Source organism: Mustela putorius, unplaced genomic scaffold, assembly GCF_011764305.1.
Source record: "Mustela putorius furo isolate JIRA1106 unplaced genomic scaffold, ASM1176430v1.1 tig00003899_pilon_pilon_pilon, whole genome shotgun sequence".
In the NCBI taxonomy this organism is placed as follows: Eukaryota; Metazoa; Chordata; class Mammalia; order Carnivora; family Mustelidae; genus Mustela; species Mustela putorius.
In genome coordinates this window covers 4511355-4529191 of record NW_025422048.1, presented here as the reverse complement: position 1 = coordinate 4529191, position 17837 = coordinate 4511355, and the positions used below count along the sequence as shown (strand labels likewise).

The following is a 17837-nucleotide window of genomic DNA, read 5'->3' as shown; positions in this document are numbered from 1 at the left end:
AGCTAGGTGTGGGATGGATGGACGGTCTGGGGTTGGCCCCGGATGTTGGGTGTGTTACTGTTTTCTAAAGATTTTTTTTTAAATTTATTTGTTCGACAGAGAGAGAGATCACAAGTAGGCAGAGAGGCAGGCAGAGAAAGAGGGGGAAGCAGGCTCCCCGCCGAGCAGAGAGCCCGATACGAGGCTCGATCCCAGGACTCTGAGATCATGACCGGAGCCGAAGGCAGCGGCTTAACCCACTGAGCCACCCAGGGGCCCCTGTTGGGTGTGTTACTTTAAAGCCATAGACGAGGCTCCCCTTGCCCAGGGAAGGACCGGGTGTGACCAGAAGGTTGGCGTGCCGACAGGTCACTCGTGTGGCTGGCCCTTTATCAGGTCACTGGCTGGCTGGCTTGTGATGTCACCCCCCCCCCCAAGTAACTGGAGCCCCTTTGTGATGTCCCCGGGCCGCCCTGTTATCAAGGGGTGCAGCCGGCCAGGCCGCACTCGCAGGTCTACAGGAAGGAGGGGCGCGCCGGAGCGGAGTATGGCCAGCAAGGAGAAGCGGGGCCCGCCGGGCCCGGCGCAGGGCTTGGGGCCGCCGCCCTCCCCTCCAGAAGAGGGGGCTCCTGCCGCCGCCGTGGGCCCGGAGAGCAGCGCTCCTCCAGCACAGCCTCCGCTCACCCTGGCGCAGCCGCAGCCGGTGTCCCCTGGGGACCCTGGCTTCAGGCTGCTGCTGGAGGAAAACGCTTTCCAGGCCTTGGCCCAAGAGCCTCTGCTCAAAAGGCCGCGCACCTCCCAGGACGCCCTGTCGGTGGGAGAAGGCAGCCTCCTCTGCCTGCCCTTTCCCAAGAGGCTGTGGGCCATCGTCAACAGCACCCAGTTTGCGTCCATTTGGTGGGCCAAGGATGGCACCTGCATAGGCATCAACGAGAAGCTGTTTCAGAAGGAGGTTTTGGAGCGGGAGGGTCCGGACAAAGTGTTCGAAACGGACTGTATGAAGAGTTTCGTCCGCCAGCTCAACCTGTATGGATTCAGCAAACTGCGCCGGGACGTGCACACATCCATCTGCCTTACCAGCTTTCTCACCGGAGGGGCCCCTGTTCACGTCCTGAGCAAGGTAACGGGGGCCGAGCCGCCAGGCTCTGGCGTGCTGGGGTCGGGGTGGGGGGTGGGAGCCCCCGGGGCTGCCTCCTGGGCATCTGGGGCCCGGGTCTCCCTCTGGGCAGTGGGGTCGGCGACCGAGACCCACTGTGGGGAAAGTGCCCAGGATGGCGCCAAGGGTGTCGGGGCTGCCTTCTTCAAGGACCCGCGTGATGGGCGCGCTGCCGCCCCGGGCCGGCACTCGGCGGGGGTGGGGGGCACTGGGAACTGGTAAGAGAGGAGGCGCTCGGAGCTCTCCTCGCGACGGAGAAAGCGTCTTCTCCTTTCTACCCTTCTTTCCTTCTTTCTGCTGCGACCCCGCCCCCCCCCCCCCCCCCCCCGCTTTTCCCATTTCTCTAGGTTTGTGTCTTTTGGCTGGGTGTGTCCGTGAGGCGATGGGCATCCGGGGATGGCCACACGTGAGGGACGTCGCTGCTCTGGGCACCCCCAAACGGCACGCTGCTTGCACGGGGCCCGTGCCCGAAACCTCCGCCAACACCGGATCCTCCCGCCCTGCTGCTGCTCGGGGGGCGGGGGGTTGGGGGGGACCCCCGCCTCACCGGGGGCTGTGAGCGTGCCCCACGCGGGGCTCCCGCAGCTCCCGGCCGGCCATCGCCGAGGCGGGTGGTCGGGCCCCTTTCGTGAACTAGCGGTGTCCCTGGGCGTCTGGGGGCTGTGCTGCCCCAAAGCCCTTTGGAAGCCTGTGGAAGGCTGAAGGAGTGGGCGTGCTTCCCAAGCCCAGCGGGCCCCTGGACGCCCAGAGCCGGGGACTCCCAGCCAGGGCGCGCTTCTGCGGCCAGCGGACCTTGGCTCGGACAGCCGCCCAGGCTCCCGCCCCCGTCTGCCAATCCCGAGCCTCCCTCCCTTGGACTCCAAGCCCCCCTCCTTTGGGCGTGGATGCTGACCCGGGAGGCCCCTTGGAACCCTGGCCCCAGGGGCCGTGGGTGTCCCAAGCGAGCGAGGGCGGACGACGGGACAGCGAGCACGCGGCTTCCTGCCCGGGCCGGGACCTGCCCCCAGGAGGCCTCGGGGCCTACGGCTACCCCGGACCGCAGCGCCGCTTGCGATCAACTCTGTTGTGACACGGACTCTCTCGTCCTCTTTCCATTTTGCCCCGCAGTTACAGTTCTACAGGAGCCCCTTCTTCAAGAGAGACTGTCCTCACCTGCTCCTGAGGATGAAGAGGAGAGTGGCCGTGAAATCCACAGTAAGGCAGATGGAAAGCAAGCCCGAGCCCGACACCCTGGGCGTCCCCCCGGCGGCACCGACACCCGGCCCGCGGCACGAGGGAGTCCTGTCCTCTGCCGGGGACCCGCCGGAGCCAGAGAGCAGCCCGCAGGGCGACGGCCCCACCATCCAGGGCAGGAGCGGGTCGGCCCCTCCTGCCATTGCCGGCGCGGCGGCCAGGACCACCGTGGCCGACACCCGCGCCGCGGCAGGCCGGCCCGTGCACGGCCAGCCCCAGGGTGCCCAGGCGTCCATCTGCCTCGCGCCGGCCGTGGCCCAGCCCGCGACCTTCCCCTGGGTCTGTGTCACCCTGCCTCCCGCGCAGATACACCCTTACGCGTCGGGGCTGGGCCTCGCCCCCGGGCCCCCCGTGCTCCTCCCCGGGCCCACCGTGCAGCTCCCCGTGGCTGGGCTGCTGCCGCTCTACCACCCCTGGGGGCCCGGCGTGGCCGTTCTGCCTGGTGTGGCTGCCGGACCCGTCACCCCCGTGACCCTGACCCCTCACCCCCCCCGAGCCCCTTCCACTGCTGTCCCGACTGCCGCTGTTTCCCCCGAGTACCTGCCACCGACCGCTCGGCCCCCCGATGGCCCCCGCTAGGCACACCACCGCAGCCAGGGCCGTCTGGTTGTCGGAAATCAGGCAGGTTAATAAAACGTGTCAGAGAGGGAGCCCCTTGTTGATGAGCCCAGTGCCCTCGGCCCCTGCGATGTTTCTTTCTTAGCGGCGGGCTAGGCCTCAGCTTTCTGCTTGCGCCGTCAAGAACTTGGCACGACACCCCTCCTGGTGGATGCGGGGGCCCAGGAGACCCTCGGTCAGGCCCCTCGGGGTTTCCGCCTCCGCTCCTGAGGAAGGCCTCCGTGTGGCGCCTGACGGGTCCGAGAAGCTGGCATCGGGGGCCGAGGGCTCACCGCGGCAGGGTTTTCCTGGCCGGGCAGGCGCCCTTCCCCGTCGTGCCGGGTCCCTTGTATGACAGGACCTTCCCTTGACCCACGAGGGGAGGTCAGGTCGCACCTCATAGGAGGAGAGAAAAGGTGGCCCTACCGTCCTCCAGCACCCAGAGGTGGGTGGAGACGGTCGCCGCCGGGTCCTACGGGTTTGCAGCGCAGAGGCTGCCTGCTGGTATCTGGAGGACAGGATGCATGGTGGGGAGGGGCTCTTCCCGTCCCTGTCAGAGGAGCTGGTAACTTTTCCCCTTTGCCCCCAGTCGTCCTCTTTCTCTTCCGAACTCAACATGTCGAGCGCGTCATGCTCCGACTTGGGAGGAAACAACCTCCGGCTCCTGGGGCGTGCAGCGCCTCGAGGACGCGCACTCCGCACCCCGAGCCGCCTCAAAGACAGAGTGTCTCAAGGGGCACGGGCAACGAGCTCCCAGGCTCCCGCCGTGGCCTTGACGGGCCACAGACCATACCAGATGGGCTCTGGAACCGGGCAGCGGGGGATAGGGGGAAAAGCAACCGTCCCCAGGACGGAGAGACACCGCTGCCCTTAACTTTTCCACTGGGCAGGAGTAGGGAGTCCCCCTGAGCCGGGGGGGGGGGAGAGCCCATAGGGCCCCCGTCCCCCTGAGGCTAGTGCGCGCCTGGCAGGGATGAACACTCCAAGCTTCTAAGCATGGCTTGGTGTCTCTGCTGAGCTGTCGCCACCTCCAGGGCCACCCAGGAGCCCAGCTAGGGTCACCTGGTTAGAACAAAAGATGCTCCTAGGGCTCTTACCTCTCGGGAAATGACAAGGGTTTTATTTAGGAGCCCCGTGTCAAACACGGGATCAGAGACTACATGTTAAGAGAAGCGATCCTCCCAGCACCCCCGTTTACAAGGGATTTAGGAGCCCCGTGTCAGGAACCGGAGTCAGAGACCTGTATGATAGAGAGAGAGAGAGAGACAGACAAGATATAGAGATATAGATGTAGAAGTACAGAAATCAGTATCTTATTAGGTCACAAGGAGCCTGGAGCACCTCAAAGTGCCAGAAAGTAGGGACACGGTAAAAATAAAATGAAAACGAAACAAAGCCACTCTGTACCTCAAAGGGACTCGGAAGCTGAGTGAGGTCCCTTTTCGGAAGACCAACGCTAGAACAGTGTGAGCGACCAAATCGAGCGAAACTGGGATGTGACCCAAACGATAGAATAAAACCTCCTCGAGTCCCTCGTGAGGAAAGACAGGATGGCATGGTGAAGGGACAAATGCGCGAGAGTGGACAAGCCTCCCGCAGGCGAGGCCCAAGCTACCAAAGTAGATACCGCTCCCCCAGAGAGGAGGAGCGCAGCCCGGCTCCCCAGAGGGCGGGGCTGGGCACAGTGACCTCCCCCAACAGCACCCCGCGAAACAGACAAATGAAAGGGTCCCTTTCCACTGGGGACCCCGACAGCCTCTACCTCAGCCGCATGCGCAGGGTCAGCATCCACAGTGACGACCCGTACTCCTCGTCCGGAGACACTCTCCAGAGGATGGGGTGAGCATCTTTTTCCTCTGTGCTCTTCCTCTCAGAAAGCTCTAGCCGGCTCTCCGCCGGAGAAATCTATCCGACAGACCCCAGTTGATGGACGTCCCACAGTGCGTGTGACCAGGACCTCTCCTAAAGCTCACGGTCCTTCCCGACAGCAAAAGTCTGGGAACTCCCAAAGCCACGAGTCGTCCTCGGAAGACAGGACACCTCAGTGGGGGATGGGGCATCGTGGGAGGACAAGATCCCACTCGCACGCGGATGGAGGAGCCAGGACCCACCGAAGGCTGCTCTGGGTTCGGGCCCGGCCGCTGCTCGGCCGCGCCCCTTCCCAGTCCTGTCCCCTTCCCTTCCAGCCGACGGGGCGGTCCAACGGTGTCCAGCGGGCTCACTCCCCTGGGCAGGCTACACATCAGACACGCAGCGGGCCGGCAGTTCAAAACACCCTCCCACCGGGTCTACGGACTGTCACGGCATGCCCAACGGTGAGTGTCCGGGGGACCCTCTGCACACATCCTCTGTCCGGGCGCTCGGGAAATGCAGCACTGCCGTTCCCACTGTCTCCTGGCTGTCCCTTGGTCTCACACCCTGCCTCCCGCCACTTGCCCTTGCCCTGTGCTCAGCCCTAGCTCCGGCCCGGTACAGGCAGAGAGGCCCCAGGCTTGCTCGTGAAGGCGCCAGGACCGGGGACAGCGGTATTTGTCCGAGAGGACGGTCGGTCGGTGGGAGCCAGCCTGAAGGCCAGACCCCTGGCGAGGCGGCGGGGATTCAGGAAGGCCTGGCTGGGCCCGGGCAACGGGGGCTTCGGAGAGGAGCAGGACCGTGCTTGAGACACCTCACACCAGCCCCTCCTGGGAACGGGTCAGGCCACCTAGAGACCGTCACGTCGTCTGGCCAACGGGTAAGGGGGTCGGTCCCTGCCCTGCCCAGCCCTGGCCCCAGTTACCGGGGACCGGGGTGACGTGTGTTACCGTCGACACGATTGAGAGAGCCTGGCACCCCTGAAATGCCTTCCTGAGGGACGCTCGTGGTGGCGCTGGGCGAGTCCGAAGTGGGACAGCAAAGCAGTCCAGGACGGTCTGGATCAAACACCATCCCACGACCTCCAAGTCCGTTCCCTCCGAGGAGGGCACGCAGTATCCCTGCTTCCATCCTGGAGTGCCCCACGGGCTCCAGTCCTGGAACTTGGGCCGAGAGCACCCAGTTCAAGAGGTCAAACAGGCTCCAGCTCACCTCAGCCTCCTCTGGGCTCCCCTGACCCTCCCGTGCTCGGCCCAGGGCAGTCCAGACGGGATGACAAGGGGGTGCTCCTCCTCCCACGTCTCCTGGGGCGGCCAAACCTCTGTACAGCCTGCCGCCTGGGAACCCGAACCCTCTCCTCCAGGGCTGCGTTCTAAGTCCTCATTTGAGACTGCTTTGAATGGGGGAGCGTTGCGGTGGCCACGCCGTCACCCGCAAGTCTCTCCCTCTGCCCCAACGGCCCCGACTGCAGACACCCAGGGTCCCAGCAGGCTCTGGGGATGGCTGACAGGGACACACGCCCACTCTGGCTCAGCCTCAGGAAGCAAAGCCTCAGCGTCACCTGCGCAGGGCCACCTGCTTCATGAAGCAGTTGGGGTGACACAGGACATCTCCGAAAATAACACAGCGTTGTACACGGTCTCACGCAGTCACCGGGGGACGACTGTCACTCGCGGGCCCCGGGCACACGCGCCACCAGGGTGTCGAGTCAGCTCTAGCGGAAGCGCCGGCACGCTGAGCGGGATCCACGGCTGGGGTCTCCCAAGGAAGGATGAGTGTGAGAAGACTGAGGGGTGAGGGCTTTGCAGCGGGGAGACAGGAGGACGAGACCGCAGACATTGCAGACCGAGGCCAGGGTCAGGACAGGCTGGGCAGTGCACGAGGCATGGGGGCTGCGGGCCGGGCCCCAGGAGGAGGACCCCCACCCCAGTTCCCACAAGGCCCACATGCAGCTGGCTGCCCGGCTCCCAAAAGAGACTCATGACGGCCCCACGGGCACTAACGGGGTAGCTCAGGGACCTGGCGGTGCAGGGGGCAGGAAGCATCCCTACAGCCCGTTTCCCGAGCAGAGGCTCCTGTGGGGAAGGCCGCCCGCCCTGCCCGGAGCAGTAAGGCCCACACGTCGGGCATGACACACACGCATAATGGTCCGTGGGTCTGACACCAGAGTCTGGCTGAGGACGCGGTGCGCTCTCTGTTCTGTGCTGCCATGGCAAAGAACGGATCCAGGGTCCCTGGGGCGCCTTCGATAGGAATGCCTGTGACAAACAGGATTCTGCCACGGGAGCCTTCCTAAGTGCGAGAGGACAGGCCACGCCGTTTCCTTCTTAGCCTGGGGACAGGAGGAGCACAAGGGGGGGGCCCGGCACTGGACATCGCTCTGATTCACTCTTGCGGACTACCTTTTCAGCCCAAAGCCGCTTTGCTACTTCGCTGAGGCAAAACCCCCTCATTTCTGGGAGGGGTTCCTGAGAAAGTCCAATTTGCCTTGAAAGTCTCTGTCTTTGGATGTGCCCAAAGACCAAGGGACAGGGGCTTCAAGTGCGAGATCGCACCTAATGTTCCCGAGTTGGCACACGCACGGACGTGGCTATGGTTGTTCACGACATCTCAGCGGGGCTGATCACCCTCCTCACCCCGGAGCCCCTTTTGGCACTTCCCAGGGCCATAACCTCCAAGATCTCAGTGGGCTGACAATGTTCGCTGTCCTCGGATGCACAGTCCGAAACCTCTCTAACCCGTGATTCTCTGCTCCTGTCCCGCTTTAGAAGAGGCCGGAACACGGGCACGCTGGCGTCTGAGGGTCTGCGCTGCTTGGGACAGCTGTCCGGTGCTATTGTGACACCCCCCCCCCACTCTCGCCCCATCTACAAATCGTTCGTTGCCCTGACAGATCACAGACGCGGGGTTCGAGTGGAACGACAGAGAAGCGAAGCACACCGAGCTCCCTGCCTGTGCACCTCCGGGAGGACAGATCGTGCCCAAATGGGTGAGGGTGGCGCAGGGGGTCCAGACCAGCTGCGTGCAAGGAACCCAAAGGTCCCCAGGAACAGGAAGAGACCACCTCGATGCCTCTTTTCAGCTTCTCTCCCATGCAGATCTCTGAGCTTCAACCATTTCTGCCCACGAACACCCAGCCACTCTTCAGGACTGGCGGCGGACAACTCCGGGGAGTCCCGATAATTTCTCCTGGCCGAGGAGCCAGCGAAGGCTCCGCCGGTCCGGGGGGAACAGGGCTGTCCGGGACGTGCGCATTCCCCGCTGTCGTCCACAGAACGTTCGTGGTGAAGGTGGGAATAAAGCCCCTGAACCTTCACTGTGTTCAAATACCCTGTGACGGGGCCCGGCACGCTGTACCTTCAGGCCACAGACACTCGGCCTTCTCCACGGCCCAATGCAAACTGCTCCCGGCGTTTATCCATTTAAGACATCTGTCCCGCCCCAAAAGCACCCGATGCCCAAAGAGGGCCACTGTCACCACCCAGCTTCCCCGTGACCGGCAGCACAGAAGCGATCATGGGGCCCCTCTAGTCACAGCCCTGCCGCCCGGGCTGGGTCAGGGGCATTTCCAGGGCCGTCGTCGCCTCGGGAGCAACACCCCCTCACGGCTTCCGCTTCATCCACAGCTCTCAGGGCACGCCTGCCCACCTTCGTGCCACGACTGGGACGGCTACACACAGTCCCCTTTGGCTGGGACGCGTCCTGCTTCTAGCGTCCTCCGCGCTCAGCCGCAGGGCCTTCCAGACGGTAGAACTCAGCCCACGTCGAGGAATCGAGGAGCCAGTGAGCCGAGCTCCCTCTGTGCTGAGCGGACGCTTCTCCTCCTTTCTTGAAGAACCAAGCCAGGGCAGGAGCCCCGTGTGTGTGCCTCTGCCATGGACACCATGACAGCCAGCGGGGCATCAGAGGCAAGAACCCACACGCTTATCGTCCCCCGTTCCTGACCCCCTTCCCCTTCCTATTCCGTTCTTTCGCCTTCCCAACCCACCCCGAGGCCAAGCCCTGTGATTCTGGCCCAGAGCCCAAAACAGGAGGCAAGGTGTCTAGGCTGGTTTCTAGGACACGGCAAAAATCCTTTTTGCTGAAAGATATTTTATGTGTTTATTTATTCGAGAAACAGCACACAGAGAGGGAGAGGGAGAAACAGGCCGACTGAGCAGGGAGCCCGATGTGGGGTTATATCACAAGATCCTGAGATCCTGACCTGAGCTGAAGGCAGATGCGGAACCAACGGAGTCCCCCAGACGGCCCCGGGACATGACAAAACTCGTAACTCTTGAACTGGGTCAGGACAAACGCTGTGTTGGGGGATGTCACGCACACACTCAGTCACTGAAGCCAATGAAACCTCCTACGCCAAGGAACCCACTGGAGAGCTCACCAGGGACACCGAGCTCTGAACTTGGGAGGCATCGCAGGGAACCGCCCTCCACATCCCCAAAGGAGGCTCTTTGCCCTGTATTTTCCCCCAAACCTCCCTGGCCCTGCACTGCTTCGAAATCCCAGGGCTCTCTCTTCACACACACACACACACACACACACACACACACACCCCAACAGGGAAGAACCAAGAAACAGCCTCACTTCGTGCCCGGGACCCCCAGGACAATCTGCCCACCCCGCCAGGGCCCGGACCGCACCACAGCCACCCCTGGGGCTCAGGCCCTCCCTTCCTCGTGGCTCACAGCCTCTTCAGAGGGGACCAGGGAGGAAACCGGCAGCCCGGGATAGACCCGCAGCAAATACTCCAGAACCTGCAACCTGCTGGTTTCCGCGTGGGCCCTGGGGCCCCACAGGAACTCGTAGCGGGCAGGGTCACCGCCGGGCACCTGCTGGTACTCCAGGTACCCTTCCTGCACCCAGACGTTGGTCAGGAGCTCCCGGGGCTCCCCGTAGATGATGTGTTCCTCGCCGGCATACACCCCCATGACCCCCAGCGCTTCCCACACCACCTCCTCGGGGGCACGGTCGCCCTCCAGGAGGATCACCGCCAGGAGCACCACCAGGAGGCCGGTCTTGGGCGGGCCCTGCTCACCGTTCAGCATCGCATCGCAGGTGAGGCCCAGGACAGTGACCAGGACGTAGGAGTGCTCGGTGGGGTCTACTTCCTTCACCTCCACGCCGAACACCAGCCGCATGCACTCGGACGCCTGGCCCAGGATCCCGGGGAAGGCGTCCTGCTCATCCTCGCCGACGATCGCCAGCATCTCCGCCTGGCTGGCCGGCTCCTTGGTGAGATACTTGAGGAGCAGGAACCCCACCAGGTCAGCTGTCTTCTCCTGGAGTATGTCAGAGCGCCTGGGCTCGGCTTCTTCGGACTCCTCCCCGGTGCTGGACCCCTCCTCATCTGAGCTGCTGGAGCCCTGGTCGGGCGGGCTCCAGGCAGTGGCTGCCATGGCCGCGGGCAAGGGGCAGGCCATCTGAGGGCTCTGGGGTGGACTCAGGGTCCCCGCAGCAGACCCCTCCTCCTGGGGGCCCAGAGACAGGGCCGAGCAAGAGAGGGAAGAGACGCTGGACTGGGAGGAGGCAGAGGCGGAGGAGGGAGGTAGGGTCTCCTCTCCTCCAGCCCCGCACTGCTGTGCCTCCTCCAGGCCCTGTCCCGGTCCTGGACCGGGGTCTTCCTCCAGCTTCCACAGCTCACTCCTCTGACCCAGGGGCATGGCGATGGTGTCGGGCTGAACCTGAAGACACATGTGGGTGGCTTCTCAGGGTGCAGCCCATCCGGCAGAGGCCCGGATGTCCCAGAGCTGACAGTGGGCTGCGTCGCCCATGGGTGCCCAGGGGTGCCCTCTGGGTTGGGACCCTGGCGCCAGGCTCACAGCAAGTACCTCACCTTGACCACTGGCACTCACCTGCACCGTGATCTCAGGGACTCCTGCCTCACACCAAGGGCTCAACAGCTGCTTCTCCATACCCCTAGGGGAGAAAAGGAGAAGACACCTCAGGGGACACACTTAGAGCACAGCCCCGGGGCCCGGGGCACACCGGAGGGCTGGGTTGGACTCCTGAGTCTGCCACCCGTCCAGGCTGGGCCGTCCCCTCCTTGGCCTCTCAGGAGACTTCTTACCCCTGCCAGGACCTAAGCCCCACGCCCCTTGGCCCAGAGGCCAAAGGGTCCCAGCAAGACCATGCGGCCCTGAGCCTCCACGGAAGGAAAGCGAGGGGGGGTCACATCTGGACCGGCCTGCATCAGGTCTACAGGGCTCGTCACGGATCTCCAGGGATGGCCAAATGTGGGGGGTGCCATCTATGTGGGATGGGTCTGCTTCTTTGTCTATACCTTGACCCCAGGAAGGCTGGGAAAACTCCCGGTGTTCACTGGAGGCCACCTTCCTGGTGTCGAGGCCTCATCTCATGGAGAAGCCGGAAGGAAAAGCGAGGAGAACTCAGTCTGCCCACCGATGCCCCGTCTCCCCACTGTCCCCCCATCTCCCCATGGCTGACAGAAGTGTGAGGGCAGGCCTGGCCCCTGGGGATCCTCCCTCCTCCACTGACCTGAGTCCAGACCCTCAGGCACAGACCCTCCCCTCCCAGAGCCCAGGGAATTGGGGACGAAGAGGGGCTCAGCCTGACAGACGCAGCCCGGGTTCTCAGGGCAGTCAGGTAGAGCTGGCCAGATTTCTGGGCCATCCCCTCCGCGTCCCAAAGGGGGTCCTCGTTCCTGTCTAGGGGTTCCCCACATTGACTCTTGCTGTACCAGGGTGTCTCCCAGGTGGGCTTCCTCAGATGACCCGACTCTGTCCTCTCCCAGCATGGCCCTCGCCTCCCTGAGAGCTCCCAGAGGACGGTGAGGAGCCACCACGTCCATGTCCGAGGGTCCGTCCCCCACCTTCAGCTTCCAGCAAGATCCCAAAGGGCTGGCAGTGCGGACCGACCCCTCTGTCCTGGGATGGGGATGCCCTTATGGTCCTGGGAGGCTAATCCTCCTTCTGGCCAGGGCCTGGTCTTCCACCCACCCCCAACCTGAGATAGAGGCCATGTGCCCCTCGGCCCGAGACCTCACTCCCCGAGGTCTCTCCACCTTCCAGCCCATGAGACAAGTGAGCATGCCTGCCACCTTGGGCTACCGCTGACCAGTCCTCCCTGGGCTGCCAACAGGGCAAGGCTGGACTCCGGGGCACTGGCTCCTTTGTTGAGAAGGTAGGATCCGGTATGGCCAGTCCTGCCGCAGGGTCCTCATCCTCTCTCCCAGAAGGACCTGAGACCCTCCTCCCCACCCCATGCTCCTCTCTCTCTCTCTCTCTCTCACACACACAGACACAAACACACGCACGAGCCCTCCACACCCCAGGCCGTGTTCCTTCTCACCACAGCCCACAGTCTCTCACACCCAGATGTGGACATCAGGACAGGCATGGGCTCCTCCTACACTGGGGCCTCCTCTCCGAATTGAACATGCTGGGGACCGGGATGCCTCAGTCCTCCCTCTGGTCCTCTCCTTCCACCACAGCAGGCCCACGGTCCGCCCGGGAGGTCCTGAAGCCCGATGCTTCCACCCAGACCCGCGTCTCTGGGAGACTTGGTGGGAATGCAGGGCTCGCCCGATGTGATCATCTGTCCCTGGGGCCTCCTGGGACCAAACGTGGTCTCTGTCCCCGATCCTGCAGTCCTCCTTGTAGGCCTCGCCTTCCCCCCAGGCACACACGGTCCATCTCCCCCCTCACGCGTTCTTGAGGCGGTGCTCCATCCTTGTGACCACCGGTCCTCAGAGGCCCTGAGTCGGCAGTGGCCACCCACGGCGTGGGATCGCCCACCCCAGGAGCCTCCCGTGGCTGAACCAAGCCGCGGTCCCGCGGGCTCCCTGGGGACGCCCTCAGGTCTTCTCGCCTCGAGCCCTCGCGGGTCCCGGGCCTCTCCTGTCTGCTGTCCCGGGGCCGGGGCTCCCACACCAAGGCCATCGCTCCCCTGAGCCCACTGGCTCAAGCCTGTGACCACGATGTGCAGCGGCAAAGCCCAAGACTTCCCAGGGCTGACCGCGGGGGCTGAGATGGGGCGTCCGGGTCTCTCGGGCCTTCTTCCCCTTTCCAACGGGGCTCCCTGGTGCCTATGCCTTTGTGTGCTGTACCGCCCGTGGATCGACTCCTGGACCCCAGCGCATCCAGCATCCGGGAGACCCAGCTGGGCGAGTGAGGTACACAAACACGCACATACGAACACAAATGAGGAGTCCGTGTCCTACACTAAGACGTCTAGGGGCTGCCTCTCTGGGTTGGGGTCCAGGGTCCCTCAGACCTCCCTCTGCCTCCTCGCCGTGAAGCCCAGCACGGCCTGGGCTGCCCCCTGCCCCTCTGAGCATCAGGGCCTTCTGCCAAGGTCCCCAGTGTCTGTGAGACCCGGATGCGGAAGTTCGGACTCGCCACGTGCTCCCATCCCCCTCCCGGAAATTCCCTGACTGACTCTGGGCTCGGGTCCAGGGTCCCTCAGTCCTCCCTCTGCATCCTCGCCGTGAAGCCCAGCAGCACCTGCCCCCACGTGTTTGCCCACGCGAGGGAGGCCCTCTTCCTTGTGCAGAGGTCCCCAGTCATTAGAGAAAGCCTGAGGCGCGAGTCCCACCCTAGGGGATAGGAGACCCCATCCTGCCAGATGCCTTTCTAAACTGACCCTGGGAACCCAATGCTGTGAGGTCCCCCCTCTCCTGCCTCAGGGTTCATACCTTGAATCCCATTCGCGGCTGAGCCCTCCCCTCTGACGCCCTGAGATCGGCTCCTTACACCAGGCGCTTTATCCCCGAGAGACCCGGATGTGGAAGTCCGGACTCGCCACGTGCTCCCATCCCCCACCACGGACCTTCCCTGACTGACTCTGGGTTGGGGTCCTGGGGCCCTCAGTCCTCCTACATCCTCACCATGAAACAAAGCACGACCTGCGCTCGCCCCTCTACCCCACTGAGGGAGGCCCCGCTCCTTCTGCCAAGGACCCCAGTGTCTCTGAGACCCGGATGCACCAGTCCCACCCCAGAGGCTATGAGTCCCCATCCCCCTCAGGTGCCTTTCCAGACAGAAACTCGGGCCCCGAATGCTGTGAGGTCCCCCCCTCTCCTGCCTCAGGCTTCATACCTTGACTCCCATTCGCGGCTGAGCCCTCCCCTCTGATGCCCTGAGATTGGCTCCTTACATCAGGCGCTTTATCCCTGAGAGACCCGGATGCGGAAGTCCGGACTCGCCACGTGCTCCCATCCCCCCCACCACGGACCTTCCCTGCCTGACTCTGGGCTGGGGCCCTGGATCCCTCAGTCCTCCCTCTGCACCCTCACCACGAAGCCCAGTATGACCTGCGCCCGCCCCTCTGCCCGCCTGAGGGAGGCCCTGCTCCTTCCACCCAGGCTCCGAGTCTCTCCGGAGGCCCCGAAGCCCCAGTCAGGCCACCTGACCACTTGTCCCATCACTCCAGGGCGGACTTCCCGGAATGGCCTTGGGAGCCGACGTGGGAGAGGTCCCCTCTGGCCTCCCTCAGGGTTCATACCTTGAATCCCATCCGGTCTGAGCCCTCGCCTCTGACGCCCTGAGATCGGCTCCTTACATCAGGCGCTTTATCCCCGAGAGACCCGGATGCGGAAGTCCGGACTCGACACGTGCTCCCATCCCCCACCACGGACCTTCCCTGACTGACTCTGGGCTGGGGTCCAGGCTCCCTCAGTCCTCCTACACCCTCACCATGAAACAAAGCACGACCTGCGCCCGCCCCCTACCCCACTGAGGGAGGCCCCGCTCCTTCTGCCAAGGCCCCCCAGTGTCTCCGAGACCCGGACGTGCCAGTCCCCACACACTGGCCACGTGTCCCCATCCCGCCCGGGGCCTGCCCGGACTGGTCCTGGGGCCGACCTCAGTTTCGACCCCCCTCTGTCCTGGGCTCCCAACTCCCTCGGTCCTGCCCCCGCTCGGGCACGACCCCATCCCCCCTGACCCCCCAGGGCCTCCCTGGGCCGCGGCCTTCCTGACCCGGCATCCTCGCCCCCTCCGACCAAGGTCCTCAGCCCCCTCGGACCCCCGAGGCACCTTTCAGCCGACGCCCCCTGTGGCCACCCTCCCCCGGGGCCCCAGGGTCGGTCCGCGGCTGGGCTGCGGTGGGGCTGCAGCCCTCGGGGCCGCCCCGATCTCCCTCAGGTGCCGACACCCCGCTCCAGGGGGGGCCTGGGCCCGTCCTTCTGGGGACCCGTGTCCCCTGCCCTGGCCCCGGCGGGAAGGGCTCCGCCGGACGGCGCTGCCCCGGCCCGGGGTCTCTCGGGCTGCTGCCGCCATGGCCCCCTGGATCCCGGGGGTCCCCCCACGACCCCACTCGGGGGGCACCGTCGGGGGCAGGGTCTACCTGCACGCCTGGCTGCCGGGCCTGGGCTCCTTCCCTCAGCCAACCGGACCGGACTCCGGCTTCCCGCACACAGGGCCTCGCCTCTCTCAGGCCTCGGAGGCGGAAGTCGGCGCTCGTCACATCCGGACCCCAGAGGAAGGGGTCCCCTAGGGCTGACAGCACCTCCGCGGCGATGGGTCCCAAGTGGGATTCGTGGGGGAGGGGACGGTTCGTGGGCTGGGAGTGGGTGGCGGGTACCCTGGGTGTTTCCTAACCACCTCCCTTGGACTCTAGCACGCAGGGTTGGGGGCCCCGTCCCAGCCCCCCGCTGATCCTGTGCTCGTGCACCTCCCCTTCTAGACTCCCCCAGCCTCCCCCCACCGTTCCCTGATATGGAGGCACAGTGTGGAGTCTGGGCACTGTCACCACCCAGCTTCCCGGGGACCAGAAGCACTGGAGTAATCACGGGGCCCCTCTGCTTACCCAGGCCACCTGGGCCTGGCCGGGGGCATTTCCAGGGCAGTGCTCCTCCCAGGACCCGCACCCCTTCTTCCTTCTTCTGCTTCTTCTGCACCTCTCAGGGCACCCACTACCCACCTTCCCAACAGGACTGGGGCTGCTAGACACAGTCTTCAGTGGCTGGGACAGGTCCTGCTTCTCTTAGTGTCCTCTCCTCGGCTCACCCACAGGGCCTTCCAGAGAGCAGAGCTCAGCGCGTGTCTGGGTATCAAGGAAGCAGTGAGCAGGGCTTTGTCTGTGCAGAGAGGAAGTTTCCCCTCCTTTATGGAAGAATCAAGCCAAGGTGGGGGCACCCGTGTGTGTGCCCCTGGCATTTGTACAATGATGGCCAGTGAAGCATCGGAAACAAGAGCCCACACACTTTTCTTTCTCCAGTTCCAGACCCCTGTCCCTGCTTGCTCTCTTCTTTAACCTTTCCAACCCACCTTGAGGCCAGTGCCCTGTGATTTCGGTCCAAAGCCCAAACAAGGAGGCAAGGTGCCCAGCTTGTATAGTGTTTGTGTTATTAAGGTATATACATGGAGATTGTGTGTGCGTGTGTGTGGGTGTGTTTGCACAGGTATGAGGAGATTATCCTTTTTTGTATTCTCGTGCTTTAACTAGCTCACTTGTACATATACTCTCCCACTGTTGCCCTTCAGCAACAGTCACTTCTCTTGTGACAGACCAAATGCTGGGGGTGATGTGGAGCAGCAGAAATTCTCATCCTTACTTACTGGGATGAAAATTGTTCGACCAGGTTTAAGACACTGATGTTGTTTCTTACACATATAGACGTATTCTGTGGTATCATCCAGCAGCCATATGAGTATTTCCCCAAAGAAGTTGAAAACTATGTCCACACAAGAACCTACGCATCAATGTTTCTAACTGCCTTTCTCACAATTTCCTAAATACAGATGCAACGAAGATGTCTTTTAGTAGGTTGATGGATACACTCTAGGACATCCAGATGATGGAATGTTAGGGGCCACTCAAAAGAAATGAGTTATCAAGCCGTGAAAAGATATGGAGAAAACTGAGATGCCTATTGCCAAGTGAAATGGTCGATGTGGAAAGGCTCCATTTTGTATGTTTCCAACTCAATGACATTCTACAAAGGGACATTTATGGAGACAGGAAAGCGATCGCTGGTTGCCTGGGGCTGTGTGGGGGGGGAATGAATCGGCAGAGTCGTGAATGTGCTCTGTATGGTACTGTCCTGATGGGTACATGTCATCCCACTTCAGTGCAAACCCACGGAAAACGAAAGCCAGATGTGAACATTAGTGGTACTTTGGCTATGGGGATACTTTGGTACTTTGGATGGTGGGCTTTGGATGACTATGATGAGTCATGGACCTTCCTCAGGGATGACCACTGTTTTACTCTGGTGGGGGATGTTGATATTATGGGAGACTCCGTAGGTGTGCGGCAGTGGATCAGTGGGAAATCGGTGTACTTTCCTCTCTGTCTCTGTGCACCTAAATGTGTCCTACAAAATGGAAACTCCTTTATTTTTTTAAAATTTTTTAAAAAGATCTTATTTATTTATTTGATATAGAGAGGGAGAGAGACCACAAGTAGGCAGAGAGGCAGGCAGAGAGAGGAGGGAAGTGGGCTCCCTGCTCAGCAGAGAGCCCGAGGCGGGGCTGGATCCCAGGACCCTGAGATCATGACCTACGCTGAAGGCAGAGGCTTAACCCACTGGGCCACACAGGCGCCCCACAAAATGTAAGTCCTTTAAAAGACATACAATGTGAACAGCAATACCTGAACAAGAGAATCGGAGAAAGCTTTAAGGTGACGCTTCGGAGTGCCGTCGGGCCGGGGACGTGGGGAGTAGCAGGGATGTCAGGAGGGAAGATAGACTGCATGGATGCCAATGAAAGCATGGGTAGTGGGAACGATTTTCTACTTCTGCCCCCGCTTCCTTCACAAATCTGATGCAGGACCGCAGAGGATACGTGCCAGCAGCTCTGGGCAAGTATCAGGACAGCAGAGAAAACGGCATTGACAGAGGCAGATGCGTCTGGATTCTGGGCTTTAGCTTAGGAGGTGAGGACAGCCTTTTCAAAAAAGTGCTGGAGGAGGATATCAAGACTAGACCAGAAACAGATGTGAGTATCAAAACAAATGACATATAGGATGAGAAGTTAGTCTTTCATAAAAGACATATACACACAGTCTACACGTATATACCTACATACCTATAAAAATGCATCTATAGCAAGAACAT

The 17837-nt window shown here is 62.7% G+C and overlaps 2 protein-coding genes across 2 annotated transcripts; one reads left to right on the top strand and one right to left on the bottom strand.

Annotated features, from left to right (window-relative positions):
* Positions 1-426: 426 nt before the first annotated feature.
* Positions 427-2947, top strand: LOC101680189 (heat shock transcription factor, X-linked-like). The gene is made up of 2 exons (XM_045068080.1): positions 427-1099; positions 2243-2947. Exons 1-2 carry the CDS (start codon positions 437-439, stop codon positions 2945-2947), a joined length of 1368 nt encoding a protein of 455 aa, XP_044924015.1. The 5' UTR covers positions 427-436.
* Positions 2948-8866: 5919 nt separating this feature from the next.
* Positions 8867-13514, bottom strand: LOC123388493 (melanoma-associated antigen 8-like). Its single transcript, XM_045068193.1, has 3 exons — positions 13470-13514; positions 10669-10732; positions 8867-10497 (listed from the first exon to the last, which is right to left on the bottom strand). Exons 2-3 carry the CDS (start codon positions 10726-10728, stop codon positions 9475-9477), a joined length of 1083 nt encoding a protein of 360 aa, XP_044924128.1. The 5' UTR covers positions 10729-10732; positions 13470-13514; the 3' UTR covers positions 8867-9474.
* Positions 13515-17837: the final 4323 nt, after the last annotated feature.

What these genes read in the sequence shown, in the direction of transcription:
- LOC101680189 (XM_045068080.1), top strand. Translation starts at nt 437, where the DNA reads ATGTCCCCGGGCCGCCCTGTTATCAAGGGGTGCAGCCGGCCAGGCCGC. An exon ending in CTGTTCACGTCCTGAGCAAG is followed by an intron (nt 1,100 to 2,242) that starts GTAACGGGGGCC and finishes TTTGCCCCGCAG; the next exon opens with TTACAGTTCTACAGGAGCCC.
- LOC123388493 (XM_045068193.1), bottom strand. Translation starts at nt 10,728, where the DNA reads ATGGAGAAGCAGCTGTTGAGCCCTTGGTGTGAGGCAGGAGTCCCTGAG. An exon ending in TCCCTGAGATCACGGTGCAG is followed by an intron (nt 10,498 to 10,668) that starts GTGAGTGCCAGT and finishes ATGTGTCTTCAG; the next exon opens with GTTCAGCCCGACACCATCGC.